The sequence below is a fragment of the Onychostruthus taczanowskii genome, unplaced genomic scaffold (assembly GCF_017590055.1).
Source record: "Onychostruthus taczanowskii isolate IOZ18803 unplaced genomic scaffold, ASM1759005v1 scaffold5, whole genome shotgun sequence".
NCBI classification, from domain to species: domain Eukaryota; kingdom Metazoa; phylum Chordata; class Aves; order Passeriformes; family Passeridae; genus Onychostruthus; species Onychostruthus taczanowskii.
The window spans coordinates 4256363-4270789 of record NW_024502568.1 but is presented as its reverse complement, the minus strand read 5'-3'; the positions used below and the strand labels follow the sequence as shown (position 1 = coordinate 4270789).

The window sequence follows — 14427 nt, the reverse complement described above, 5'->3', positions numbered from 1 at the left end:
GTATCTTTTTTTATTATTATTCTTCCCATATACTAAGAAATGTCTGCAGGCCATCAGCCATTTCCCCCTTGGGCGTGGAAGAATGAACCTATAATAGGAAGACAGTACTGCCCTACAGTGTAGTCCTTTCTCTTCCTTTGTAACCACGTCTCTCCTTGAAAAGCAGAGCCTGTCCAGCCTGACCCAGATCAAAATGGGAGAATGGCAAAAGCAGATTTCCCTGGGAAGCTTTTTTTTTCCATTTACAGCTAAGTATGTAACTTCACATCAGAGTCGGTCTGGCTAAATGAACACCTTGGACACCACCCTCCTCACTATGTTCTAGCTGACTTCCTCATCTCCAGTTCTTCCTCCAGCTGGAAAAGCCACAAGTTGCTGAGGTCTTCTGTCAGCTGTACTGACAGAACTACAGTCAGCAAATCCACAGCTGTTCCCAGGTGCACCCCAAACATCTCCAAGCAAAGCAGCGAGAAGTGGGATTCAGTTTATGACATGCTTTCCTGGCTACTGTAGAATAAATGGAAGCATGCAGCTCGGTGGGTTGAATCAGACAGCCCAGGGAGGTTTTGCTCTGTCCCTTCCTCAGCTGTGCACTTGAAGCTTCTCCTCATACTTCAGAGCAAGGATGATCTGAGGAGAGGTAGGTGTAAGGGTCTAGAGCATGTCTGGGACTGTGCTCCTGGGGAGAAGTGGAACTGACAGGGCAGTGATATCAGTACCTTCTAAAGCCTCAGAAGGGATATCATGTTCTTTAGATCTAGAGAGAAGCAGCATCTTCCCCGATTGCCTTGTCCCACTGCCAGGGTGAGGCTATTACAAGCAAGTGGCTGGGTAATAGGAGGAGCTGCAGAAGAGCCCCAGGAGCCCAAGCAGGTGGTACAGCTGGTGATGACAGGCTCAGTCTGTGGGAACAGTATGTGTGCTGGAGATAGCCAGGGAGAGCCCATTTTAGCAAGAGCTGGGCAGACTCACAGTCACATGGCTCTGGCTCAGCTGTACAGCCTTTAGGAAGCTGAGAGAACCAAGTTTTCAGAATTTGCATATTGCAGCTGAGTGACTCCATGACTCCATTTCCTGGGGCCAACGAGTTGTTCTCACAGTCCTGTTTCTGCAAGAATCACAAAATGGATGACACCCCCCCCCCGCCCAAATTTCTAATCTGATAGCGCATTTGGAACTGGTGTGGAAATTGGGCAAAGATTCAGCTTGAGTATTTGATATGAAGTGTTCACTTCTGGCTTATGCTATTTCTGTTACATTCCTCCTTCAGAGCATGATTTAAGAGGACTGTCTGAGAGAAGGGCACTGAAACTTGCTGACTCTGTGTTACCTCCTGCAGCATTTTCAATGCAGCTTAATTCCCCTATGAAAAGAACTGATACAACCAATCCCCATGAACTCTTCACACTTGACAGAAACACAAGTGAAGAGGGTGATCCATAATAATTAGGAAATTGGGATCAAAAGTGGGCAGGCTTAACCCAATCTGTTTTGCTCAGGGGCAATACTGCAGCTTATAATACACAACTTAATTACTAGAGAACATCCTTTCTGCAAGTGAAGGCAGTTTCCAGAGTGGAAAAGCTGCTATAAATATAGTTCTAAATTCTACTTAAAACTAGGTTAGGAGAGCATAAGCTTGAGTAGTATTTAAAAGAGTAAAAGGAGAATGTCATGTAGTGTTGTCCTATTTCTGGCATCACTCCTCAGTGGAAAGGCCATTGTCACCTATCTGCCCTCATATGTCGTTCAGAAACAAGAGATCAAATGCAAGATAGAAATGATGGTCCTTAAGATCCCTTTCCAAACAAAAGTGGTTGTCCTACTTAAGGGCAGTGGCAGACATCTTCAGCTCAGGGCTGCAGTTGCTCTGTCAAAGGCACACTGAGCTATGCTTGTGTGAAGAGTCCTTTTGTGTGTCACGGCTACTGTGTTAATAAAAGTCTAAACTGCAGAAGAGGTTCATCCCCACACTTTTCTGCTTTTCCTCTTACTTTATACATGTACCCTACATTCTATAGGCTCTATTCAGTGGAGCTGAGACTCACAGGATGGAGGTAAATTTCAGATTTAAGGGTTATCTAACATGATGTGTAAGAATAGTCTGACAAATGCAGAGGATATCACATATCTTAGCATTTGTTTTCCTTTGTCTCATACAACCCCCAGTTTCACTGAGGATTAGATGTCAACAGCTATTACACAGCAGGGAGTTAATTACAGAAGTTACTGGGTTATATAATAGTGATTTCCAGATTTCCAGACTCAGTAAGTCATATCTCCTCATGACCAGGTTTTTTCCTGGCCTTTTGGCTGCATAGCCTATACTAAACTTTTTTTTTTTTTTTTTTTTTTTCGGGGCAGTGATTTAAGTAGTTTTACTGAAGGAATTTTAGCACTGAAGTTCCCTGGTATCTGATGTATTTTTCCAGAACAAAACATTAGCAAGAGACCATTACACTTTGTCATGTTTATATCTTATCCTGCTCTGTGTGGTGCTTTCATTACATGGCCATAAAGTAATGGTACTTCTCTGCCTCTAAACTCTCTCAACAGATAAGTGCTTAAACATTCTGTTTCTGGATTTGCTTTTTTTTGTCCTTTGTAGGATTGGGGTGAGGGGCATGGAGACATCTGAGGGGGTGTGATTGCATTATCAATTCTTTTATGTTTTGCCTCATACAATGCAGGTTCTTCAGCACTTCAAGGCTTTAGAGAAATTTTCCTCTGTGTGTCATGTAATTTTTTCTCAGTGCTTGTTGGAGTATGTATTTTCTGCTGTTGTCTGGCATCAATATTTAGCGTGTTTGAATAGGACAACCTAAGCACCTCATGTACACATATTAAAAAAAATCTGAACTGAGAAAAAGAAAAACAAGTCAAGGTCTCAAAGCTGAATGTCCAAATTACGCAGATGATGTTGAATTTTAGCATCGCTGTGTCTAATTGTTTAGCTTGTGGTGGCCACAGCATAATCCTGGTCCTTGAGTTAGGCACTTGTAAGTAAATGTGATGCAGAGCTACTCAAGGTGCTTTAGCATCGGGTAATTTAGTTGCTTTTCAGGGTGGTTTGTCACACAGAGTGTTTTATACTCAAAGCAGTAGTGTTTACTTGCATTATGCTTCCTGTGACTGGAGTAAGGCTTTTGTTTTCTGTTGTTCCACTTTATATAAAACAAATCAAGTTTCTCTGGACTAAGAGGGTGGAGCACAGGAATGACTTACTAACTGAAAGGCTTGGACACCCACTTGGGAGGGAGGAGTTGTTTCTGGTTTCTGTTGTTTCTGAATTCAATGTAATCATCAAATACTTTGCTTATTTCTTTGCTTATTTCTGCCAGAGTGACTGAAATTTGCCCATTTACAAATGGTAGCATGCAGGTCCACTCAGAAGTAAGACAGGTAGAGGCAGATTGCTCAGCAGGACATTTCTGGGACGTGTCTATGCTGCCATTCTGTGGGCCCTGAGTACAACAATATGCACAAGGCACAGTTGGAAGAATTAGATACATTGTGAACAAGATTTACCCGTCTCCTAGGATTTCATGGTTGTTATTTGACTCTAACCATGTTCTGTAGTTTGACAATGAGATTAGAGGGTGTTTTGTAATTCTGAAAGGCAAAGATTTTGGAGGACAGATCAGTCCTCCATGACTTTTGGCAGTATTTTGTGGAATTACTTTGCATATGAATTGTACCAGCTCTATCTCTTGTTCAGGCTTTCATTTCAGTGGGTACATGTTGCTGGCAAGGAAGTCAAGAAGGTGTATCAGAGGGAATGATCTTGTTACATATAACTTTATGAACAATCACTTTGATTATTTACCTTAATGGTGATGCTTGTGCTCTTCCAGAGACCATTCTTCTTCAGTTGGTAGAGAGCAAAATATGTATCACAAAATAGTTAAGAGTAGTTGCCACAATCATGAGAACATAGGTTCAGTTCTTGCTCCATTGTGCAGGAAATTTTAAAAAAGAAAATAGTAAAAAATGAAGATATCCCTAAGTGTTTTGACCACTCAGGCTGTTGGATAGAGAAGGAGAAATACACCTCTGTTCTCCAGTATGTGAAACATGATAAATATGTTTGCAAGTGCTTTCTGTATTTAGGTCTACAGGTGAAAAAAAAATACAGGGGAATACCCTGAGAATCCAAGTAGATCTTGGGTTATTGAACAATTGTGACGTATTATGACACAAGCAGGTTTATATATTCCTGTTCACAAAAACATAGGCCCAAGCAATGCTAGGGCAGCAGCTCAAAGGGGATTTTAGGAAGTTGGTAGCAAATAAACATCATTCAAGCTCCTAAATGGAGACCTGGTTTTACTGATTGAGCCTCAGGTGCCTCCCATAGTACTCAAGTAATGGTAGGCACAGACACACCGGGAAGCTGCTGTGCTCTGGGTGGGACAGCACAAATTCTGTCCCAGCTGTTGCCAAGGGCCTGCCGTATGACTTTATACTTGCTGGTAGTTTATTTCTCCTTCAAAAGCAGTAAAACGGGGAGATTTCTGGACCTTTATCATGTTTCCTTCTCTAATTGCTGCATGAGCAGTTTGTCACCCAAAATAAACTGCAAAAACTTGCTTGCCCCAGGGGAGAGGATTCATTTGAGCAGGCATCATCTGTGTGTGCAGCTGGTGCATTCAAATTCATCCTGTGTTCAGAATCAAATTGTGTGCTATAAGAGTTTTGCAAATAGCTTGTAACATGTTTATGAAAGGAGGTTACATAGGTTTCTTGTTTTAAAACCCATTTCTTGGTTCATCCCTGGGGGAGAACACAGCAATTCTGCCCCTGTGCTCGTGCTGTTTATCTTTTGCTAAACAGAGGAAAGCAGATTATGGCTTTTAAGAGCTAAGCTTCAGCTTTTCTGCAGGTCTGTGTGAGGGGGAACACGTTGCTTTGATGCCTTGAGTGCAAAAATGTTCAGCTTGGGAGCATGTCTAAATAAGCTTAATACACTTCCACAGTCACATAGGTAACTATTTTATTTCAGTTTAAGTTTGCCAAAATAATGCATACCAAGCAGAAGCAAAAGGGGCCATGCAGCCTTTTGTAAAGTGGATTGGTTTAAATTAAGTTATTGCAGCCTTTTTAATGCAGGCAAAGGCTGAGGTAACTGCTGTTATCAGCTGGAGAAGGGAGTTGTCAGTATCAGTGTACCTTGCCAGCAGCATGGCTGACTTTATCAAGAAGGGAAGGACTGAGGATTAGAAGAGTCAAAGAAGCTGCACTTCTTCCCACAGCTGTTCTCGTTAATTGAGGAGGGGCTAAACTCAAATCGATTTTTGTCCAGATAGACTTGGAATATTGAACTGTGGGAGGCTACACTAAGCAATTAATTGGAAGGTATTTTTAAGAACTCCCTTCTCAAATCTAGCTCTGAAGTAAGAAGTTCACAGCTTCTCATCCATTCCATTCAGTCCAGGAATGAATATTACAGATCACTGCCTTGTAAAAGCACTTCTCCTGGCAGGGCAGTCAGACCATTCTCCTGATAGTTACGGTTACTCACTACCAGTTTGAAAACAAGTCAGCCTGTAATTTCTAGTGCTGATAGTTCCAGCAGGGCTCTTGTAGCCACTGAAAGGAAGCAGTGACAGACCGTGCACTATTCTTGAGGCTTTCACTTGCCCTGACATAGAAGAATTCACATTCTTTCAAAGAAGTGTCCTGTGGCATTCAAAACAGCTGTGTTGCTGAGCTTTAATTGTCTCATATTCTTAAAAAATAAACTTTTACAAACTTCTGTTGCAGTTCTTATTTCTTTTTTTTAATGGATCAGTCTAACTTCTGCCTGCAAGCGCTGTTAAACTGCTAATAAAAGAGTGCAATATGTTAGCCAGCAACTCCTCTTTAGCTCACAGAAAATAATTCAACAGTTCCTTTTCTTAAGGCATTTGCTTCTGCATTTCCAGAAATATTTCCATCATATATATTTTTGTATTTACATTCAGTTTAGCATAATAAATACCTCTTTAAGGTGGCTTTTCCATTTTAGAGAGAATACATAATTGGACCATACACTTGCATTATAAAATAACTAGAAAAGACAGTTTATGTGCATGTAAGGTGTGTCTTTGCTTAATCCTATCTAGTAAACAGTTTTCCAGTACAAGATTTGGGGGTTTCATATCTACTTTACATTCCCATAATGCATATCCCAAGATTTCCTTAGCATGTGCAAAGGATGACAAATATCAGTACTTCATACAACTATATTTAATAAGTTATTACAGAAAAAAATAAAGTTCAAACTACAAAGTTTAAGCAGTTGTAAGCAATAGCAGCATTGAGCTCCATGTTTAGTCACAGTACTGCAGTTCCATACAAGCATTAGTCCAAGCCAAAAAGGAAGAAGCCTTGTTAGAATTACTAGCAAAAAACAATCTAAGAGAACATGTAATAAAAGATACAGTACATTTAAAATTAGTTGAAAAACAAGTACAGAGATCTTAGCTGTGAATGCTCTAAAAGTTATGTCCATTAGTTTGACAGTAAAATTACAAATATCTAATACTTTATACCCCAACAGAACTACATCCAGGAAAGAAAAAAGAGCAAAAATTATCTCGTTAGCACCCTGGTTTTCTACTTACTGATGAACTTTTTGTCTTGTAAATTTGAGTTGTGTCAGACTTAGGTGACCAATGTGATTTCTGACCAGCTACCCATTTGGGGTATAGAGTAGTCACTAACATGTATATAAAATACTCCGTGGTATGATAGAACACTATAGCAGCAGAGATTAAGAAGTTTGTCTGTTTAAAAAAAAAGAAAGAAAGGAAGGAAAAGAAAAAGGGTTTAGCTGACATCATACAAACCAGCATAAAAGCAACTACATACAAGCCAGATTAAACAAAAGAGACATTTCTACAAATCTGTGACTAATCTTTCACTCATACCTTGCAAGTAGAGATGTCACAATACTGAAATATTAACATGGGAGCTTTTCCCAGTTAAGCCCCTTTTTTTTTTTTTTTTTTTTTTTTTTTTTTTTTCTTTTTTTTTTTTTCTTTTTTTTTTACTACTCTAACAGATAGTGAAATCAGCAAAGTTATTTGCTAACTGCATATTTGCAATACAATTTGTTTTAGCCCATGCCTTGCTAGCAGGCTATAAAATACAAGCATGTCGGCAGAAATATAAGCATAAACTTTGTACCACTTAGCAGGAATTTTTTATTCCCTTTTCATTCCTTAATCTCCTTTGTTTGCAATTTGTGTACATTCCAACCAGTAGTACCTAATTTGAGTCTAAATTTTACTTCACTATTTGATCTAGTCTATACATTACTTACAGAACTGAACACACAGAGGATACACAATAGACCAACTCTGGGCACATTTCTTCCCACAAGTCACGGACGAGCCACTCTAACACTCGAGCAGAAGTTAAGTCTAAAAGGTCATCAGCAACTTGTGGAAGCGAGAGCTTTGTCTAGAGAAAGTCATTGTATGCCCTGTTTACGCAACACCAGTTTTAGTCTGGATTGTTTCAGGTGCCAGAACAGAGTCACTGGCTTCAGGAAGGGGTTTCTTCTGGCTGCATAGGGAAACAAAGGTGATGGAAATGGAGGTGAAAAGCGTTTGATACTGGCCCTTGGTATTGCCAATACAAAAGAAAAAAAAGGACAAAAGACACAAAAGAGGCAGAGAAGAACGTAGAAAGACAAAGCAGCTGAACGGATGTTCAGACGTGGTGGCAATATGAGTTACTGCATTGCTACCAGGGGATGGACAGAGAGTGTTTTGCATTAACTTGGCAGCTCCCACCCATGTGGGGTGGCTGGGTTAGGAATGCTGTGGGCACCGACGGTCTGCTCCACACTGCCACTGAGAAACGCATGCAGAGAGGGACTTGTGCAGGAAAGGGGCAATTTCATCAAATAAATAACACGGTGGCAAAATACAATGAGGAATATATATTTTAGGAGGTTCACTCTAAGGCTATTGAAAAGAGAGTTTATTGAGTTCATGACAAGAAAAGTAATGAAGAGTTATGCTGAATGGGCAGGGTCAAAAACCCATTGTTCAATAGATTTAGTTCCTTATAACGGCAATAATATTTCATCAACACTGGTGGTGTATAAATCTAGACAGCGAACTGGTACTGTGACATCCCTATTATCTCCCTAAATCATTTTGATAAAGGAAAAGGCTTTTCAAAATATCACGTTTTTTCTGCTTCATTCTGTCATTTTATTGCCCAATTCTTTGTTACAATTTTCCAATCACTTTACATAACCAACCATTTTCATCATTGCCACACTATTGTAAACCACATCAGCAAGTTAATACATAAAGCTTTGCATTTCAAAAAACTAGACACTTTAGTAACAATATTACAAAGATTTTAGCTTCAAAAATAACTGAAAATGAAAAAAATAAACTTTTAAAGAATCAGCATCATAAAATTAATTTATTCCAAGTAAAAATACAAAATAATATTAATGACATTGACCAGATATGAAAGTCTCTCCCAGAAACAACTATATTAATGGTTGAGAAAGCACTCCTTAAAGAAAATACGAAATAAAAATGAAAAATATGTAAATATGTTTAATTTTTTTCTTAGCAAAAAATCTTTCTAAAAATAACAATGAAAATTTGTCTCAGTACAAAGGCTACATTACTATTGAAAAAATACCAGCATGAAGAAAAGGTACATATTTGACAGTAGAAAAATGATTTTAGTGAATCACAATGTCTAAAGTCTGCAATGAAAATAAATCTGCAATAAAGATTTATGCCTTTTTTCTTTTCATTTTTCTTTTTTTTTATACAAACAGTACAAACAGTATTGCACATAACAACAAATAGTCGAGGTTAGGTTAGCCTTCAAAAAAATCGACTAGTTCAAGTCTCACATCAGAAAAGGCCACAATAGGACCTGTTGTACCCAGGGGCTTCTTAGTCAAGTTGCAGTTCAGAACTCCATATTTTAAAAAATAACTTTTTTTTGAAGGACCCTCTTTTAATATAACATATTAACAACTCAGGGGCACATTCATTTACAAAACAAAAGGGAGCATGTCATAATTTAATAAACTAAAAAAAGTTCTCTTTAAAAAAATACAAACAGAAGAACTCTCACAATTCTGGTCAGTCGTGCATAATCACACTTGATTATAAATATACAAATTAAGGGAAAATATTTTTTCACCTTCTATTCACAACTTTCAGCACCAAATGGAGTTTGTGTTTACACCTGTTCTTTATGATGATTTTGTTTCAGATTTAATCCAACATTATGCTCTATTGTACATTTTCCAGCTTCTCTCGCTCTCGCTCTCTTTCTCTCTGGGAGTATTTTTCTACATGAAAGAGGGGTATTCTTCAAAAAGGTTTACTTCTTTCACATAATTAGGTAGACTTCTGTAGGTTAGCTATGATCTTTAATATTACAGTTATAAAGCTCTAACTTCTTCATTTTCAAAAAAACTCAAATAAGCATGAAAAAAATAAAGTTACCCATCTGTTAAATCATTTTTCTTGCAGAATTAAATTAATATATATTTTTCTGAATAAACTTACTTAGAAAATATCATTTTCTTTCCTATATTTCAAAATTGAGGTATTGCAAAAGATCATGTCAGTCAGAAAGCATGCCTTTTTCTTTAAAAAAAATCATCAGCCAACTGTTGAAAACTGTCTAGATACAAAAAGTAGTGCATAACAAAATGTCTTGTACAGATGAAAAAAAACAGAAAGGACACCTGGGCTGGGAAAAGCAATATCACAAAACCGCCCAGAAGTAACTTCAAAAGGGATAATTATAATAAGCATTTTAAACCAGTAAAAAACTATTTTTTCTTTTTTTTTTTCTCCAAAAACAGAAAAAAATCCTTTCAAAGCCAATACTTGCAATTAAACATCGGGAAAACCAACTTACTAAATTAGACACAAAGAAGGACATCACAACAAACAAAACCCAGAACATTTAAATCTACTATGCGGTGTCATATCCAGTCAGATTGTCCCCAGAACTGCAAAAACAAAGGAGGAAAAAGAAAAAAAAAATAGTGTACACATTCTCACAATCATTAGTATACCAAGTGTGTTTATATTTATATGCTATCTGCAGCCCCATAGTTCATGCTAAAAAAATGTCCACTGTGTTAGCAGGTCTTAATTGTATTCAAGCTTCACAGGATACATCCAGGGATTAGAGAGATAACGCCACATCCACAGAGCAGACATCTCGTGTTACTTTAATATGCAGACATTTCTTTAGCACCACTTTGTTTCCTAACTTTCTTAAATGTGCCTAGGTTAGTAGTTTGACAGACTATCTAATCGGTAGTGTATGTACGCCAGCATGAGCTCTTTGGTTTTCTGGACAAGGTCTGCAGCTACGTAAATGATGCAAGCATTAGGGAAGAGATTGTAACTAAGAGCTCATTTCTGTTTATGTACCTGTTATGAACTGTCAAAAATGTGTTAATGTCAGATACAGAGGCTTTAACAGTTAAGTTTGATCACAGTACTAGACATAATCACTTTACTATATAAAATAAATTGCACGATATATAACAGAGCACCGCAAAGTACTTCATCTACCATCCACAAATTTTTTTTAAGAATATCCTACAGCTAGTTTTTATATTTGTTGTAATATAGGTCATTCTGTAATGGGCTGATCCTAATTTCAGAAGCATTACATTTACTGAGGCATGCCTTCCTCCAGTCAGTAATCAATTTTTTTTTTGTTACTGAGCATTTTGTAGCCTACGTAGATTCATAATTTGTGCATTGTGGGCAAGTTTTATATTAGACATATATAAAATTTATTGCATGCAGCAACCTGATTAAGTAAACATGCAGTCAAAAAATATTGACCTTCCTTGGAAGCTTTTCTGTATGCTATACTGATCTCCTTTCAGCAGCCATCACTATTTTAATCACATATTCATTTTTAATTGATACCCTAGCCTGAATAGAGTATTATGGTATTAGTAATACCATTTTAATAGCAGCAAAAGCTATTGCAGCATACATTTACATAACACTAAAAGACCTAACAGAACAAAACAAAAAACCCAAAAAAACAGAACAAACAAACAAAAAAAAAACCAAAACAAACAAACCCTCAGCAAAATAAAAGAAAAAAGTCTGATCCAGCTTATGAGGTATCATCCTTACAAGTCAAAATTGAGAGCAACTAAAGGCTTATTTTCTTTAAGGGTTATTACTATTCTAAATGACCCAAACTAATGATTGCTGAATAATCTGTTTAAGTTTTTGCTACATCTGCCACCTACTCGTGAATATTACCTTTGGTAAGTCATCTGCTAGGGGCAAGTCTAAATTTCTGAAAATAAGTGCATGCTCCAGTTTAAAAATAAAAATAATTATAATTACAATAAAAAAATCTTCATCACATACGCATCAGCCCAGGAAGACTGATGAGAATGGCAGTCTACATAATGTCACTAGTGACAAGTCTTGTGTAGGAAATTAAGGTACCAAGCAGATGTTTGTGTGAATCAAAGTGCAAAATCAGTACAGTTACACTCTGCCGGTTTGTATTATACTGGACACTGAGTTCAGTAATGTGACTGTAAATAATAATAATAGTAATAAAAAGACCCATATCTTCATTAAAGTCGAGGACGAATGCACAGATTTCCAGAACACTAAGCCCTGAGGCAGCGCTCTCTTTTCACTCAATTTTATTTACTCCAGTACTTCTTGCTGGGTGCGGCCGGGGTTCAGCTCCAGCGGAACGGGACGTGGCGGGGCCGGTCACCTCCCTCCTTTACCAGTGGTTTGTGGAACTCCCGCCCAGCACGAGAGTGTATGCTGGCCCAGCAGTATTCACAGTAATACTGCAAGCAGGTAACATTGGCACAAAAGAACGGAGCAAATTTTCCACCGCAGCGAGTGCCCTGGCATTCGTCACACATCTGATCATCCAGCACATATGGCTTCACTTCCACCTGCACCAGGGACAAGAAAACAGCTGTAAGAATGTTTCATAGTTTCGCTAAGCAACAACACAAACCCCAATATTTTAATTCTTTCTGTCTCTTCTGTGAAGGGTTTCAGCTGATGCAGGATTAATCCAAGAGGCTGGTAGTTAAATTTTCATACCATGCGCTTTACCTGTCAGAAAACCTCAAGAAAGAAGGGTGTGCTGTCGTAACTAATCAGTATTCCTTGGAAAAGCTGGGTCTGGGAAAGCACAAATATGGAAGTACAGTAAAAATCTCCAAGGATTTTCCATTAAGAAAGCTCCAGGAATCTGAACAGACTAACAACAGGGACAGGCTATGTGAGCAGCATTTAGGAAGAAAACTTACAATGAACAAAATTATATTTCTAAACTTCAGAGGTCTAATGAGTTTCAGAAGTTTTTTCCTCAGAAGATTTTTTTTGTCTCTTTGTTTTTTTGCAATTTGCAAAATGCAGAACCAGACTAATAAGAAATTCAAATGAAACAAAATCAAATGCACTTGTATTAATACTCTCCATTTTGTTGGCAAAATCACTATCTAGAGATTTTTCGCTCTTGAGGTGGAATAAAATTTCACTGTAGTTCCAACTAGGACCTTGCCATCAATTACAAATAGTCTGGAGAGCTGCTGACTTTAGTCCTACACTCAGCTGTAAACAACTTAGGGCTGGAATGCCTTTTGTTCTTAAAGCATTTGTGCCAAACACAGCAGGACTGATGCATGATTAGGCACTTGCAGTAATGCTATTACAGACATTGAATATGTTCCTATGAATTGTGCCTACACATTTAAATTGAGTGTTCATTCATCACAGGGAAATCATGAGTTCATGCATGTCTAATTCTTATGGCTCTCTGATGCTATTTATAAAGGGGTTTAAGTACAGTCAACTGCACTAGAAAAGACAGAAAAAATTGAAGTATATATTTATTATAAATAATTTTGCTGTAACTGTGCAAGTGCTAGTCCAGCACAATTTGTATATTGCGAGGAAAACCTGAGTCTAGTAACAACACTTAAATACACAGATTAAAGAAACGTAGCATGAGATGTTAAGCTGAAAGACAAGAAACATTCTACAAAAAAACTTTATGCTGAATTTACTTCTGCTTATCCCGATCACACGTCAATAAATGTTACTCCTTTGAAGTAAAGCTTCTATAGTGAGTTGCATTTCTTGCCTAAGGAACAGCTTGGGCTGCCAATCTATTTTTTTGATTACACCCTGCTACTAGTATTGCATGGAACAAGTCTGAGGAACTGCCATTTTGCATATCAGATGCCATATCACTAAAATTAGAAGCATCATGTAAAATAAAACAGCACTGTCTCAAATGAAATTGGAAGAAAGCAGGTCCAATGTCCAGCACAGCTCTAGATCCCCACCTACTCAAATTTCCCAAGCATGAATTGTGAAGGTCTCAAATAGAGTCTCTTTCTGTCTCTCTCATCTTTTCTTGCATTGGTTACAAGTGAAATAATTTTAAGAAAGTTGGCTGTGCAGTTCAGGGATTTGAATAGATTAGATTAAAATTTAAGGACTCATTAAGAAACTTCATACTTCTCCAAACTCAAACATAAATCTATTTTTGAAATAGATAAAAGATAACTAAATAAACTTAAATTATCAGTCCACCAAATGAAAAAAAGAACAGACTGATGAAAAAAATTACTAGCTAGTGACCTTTTGTGGGTTTAGCCTAAAGCTTAGAAGGCCCCCTATAGCAAGCATGGCTGATATATAAATCTCAAAGGGTTCAATGTGTAATTAAGACTCCAAAAGTAATCTTCTCAATCTCTCTGTAAGATTTTTCAGAATCTAATGGACAAGAAATGCTTAGGAATAGCCTTGTCTTAGTTAATGTAATATGGTGTAAAGCACCATACACAAATTGTTTGAGGACTTATAACTCCATCACCTCCTCAAAACTGACAAAAAGTACAATTCAGATTTGTAAAGACAAAGTCAAAAGTTTGAACTTTGCAGCTGTGCAGATTTATATGCATATTGCACACAATAGACACACCTAGTACCTGTTCAACTGACTTCTGAAGAAATCATTTACACCAGATTAAGGAAAAAAGAAGCCATCCCTGTCAGAAAAATACATAGCAGCAGTCCATGCCATGTGTCCTTTTGAATAATTCTAAATGCAGAGCCCTCAAAACAAGGGTCTTGTTTCTATGTGTAATCAGGAGGTGAAGACAGAAGGTCTAAAGGAAAAAAATTTGGAAAGTAAGTAATGCTTTCTTTTAATGTGTTCAAGTCAAATTTCAGTGAATACTGTAACTTCACTCCATATTTGAAAAGCCCTTTAGCGATTTCATATGGACTGAAAAAAATCATCTCATTTCTCACCCTTCTGCCTGTCAAGCACCTCTTGGTATTTGGTTTTAGTTAAATAATTCTGAAGACTTTTGAGGTCGGCATTACCTGTTTCAATTACAATAAACCTGTCCTT

At 37.6% G+C, this 14427-nt stretch overlaps 1 protein-coding gene across 7 annotated transcripts in view; it reads right to left on the bottom strand.

Moving 5' to 3' along the window:
* Positions 1 to 8183: 8183 nt before the first annotated feature.
* CPEB3 (cytoplasmic polyadenylation element binding protein 3) overlaps positions 8184 to 14427 on the bottom strand; it is an 81012-nt gene continuing 74768 nt past the window's right edge. For all 7 annotated transcript variants that reach the window (XM_041415846.1, XM_041415851.1, XM_041415850.1 and 4 more), the window contains exon 10: positions 8184 to 11947. In XM_041415846.1, the coding sequence (XP_041271780.1) occupies positions 11720 to 11947 (228 nt within the window). In that variant the 3' untranslated portion in view covers positions 8184 to 11719. The remainder of the gene's footprint in view (positions 11948 to 14427) is intronic.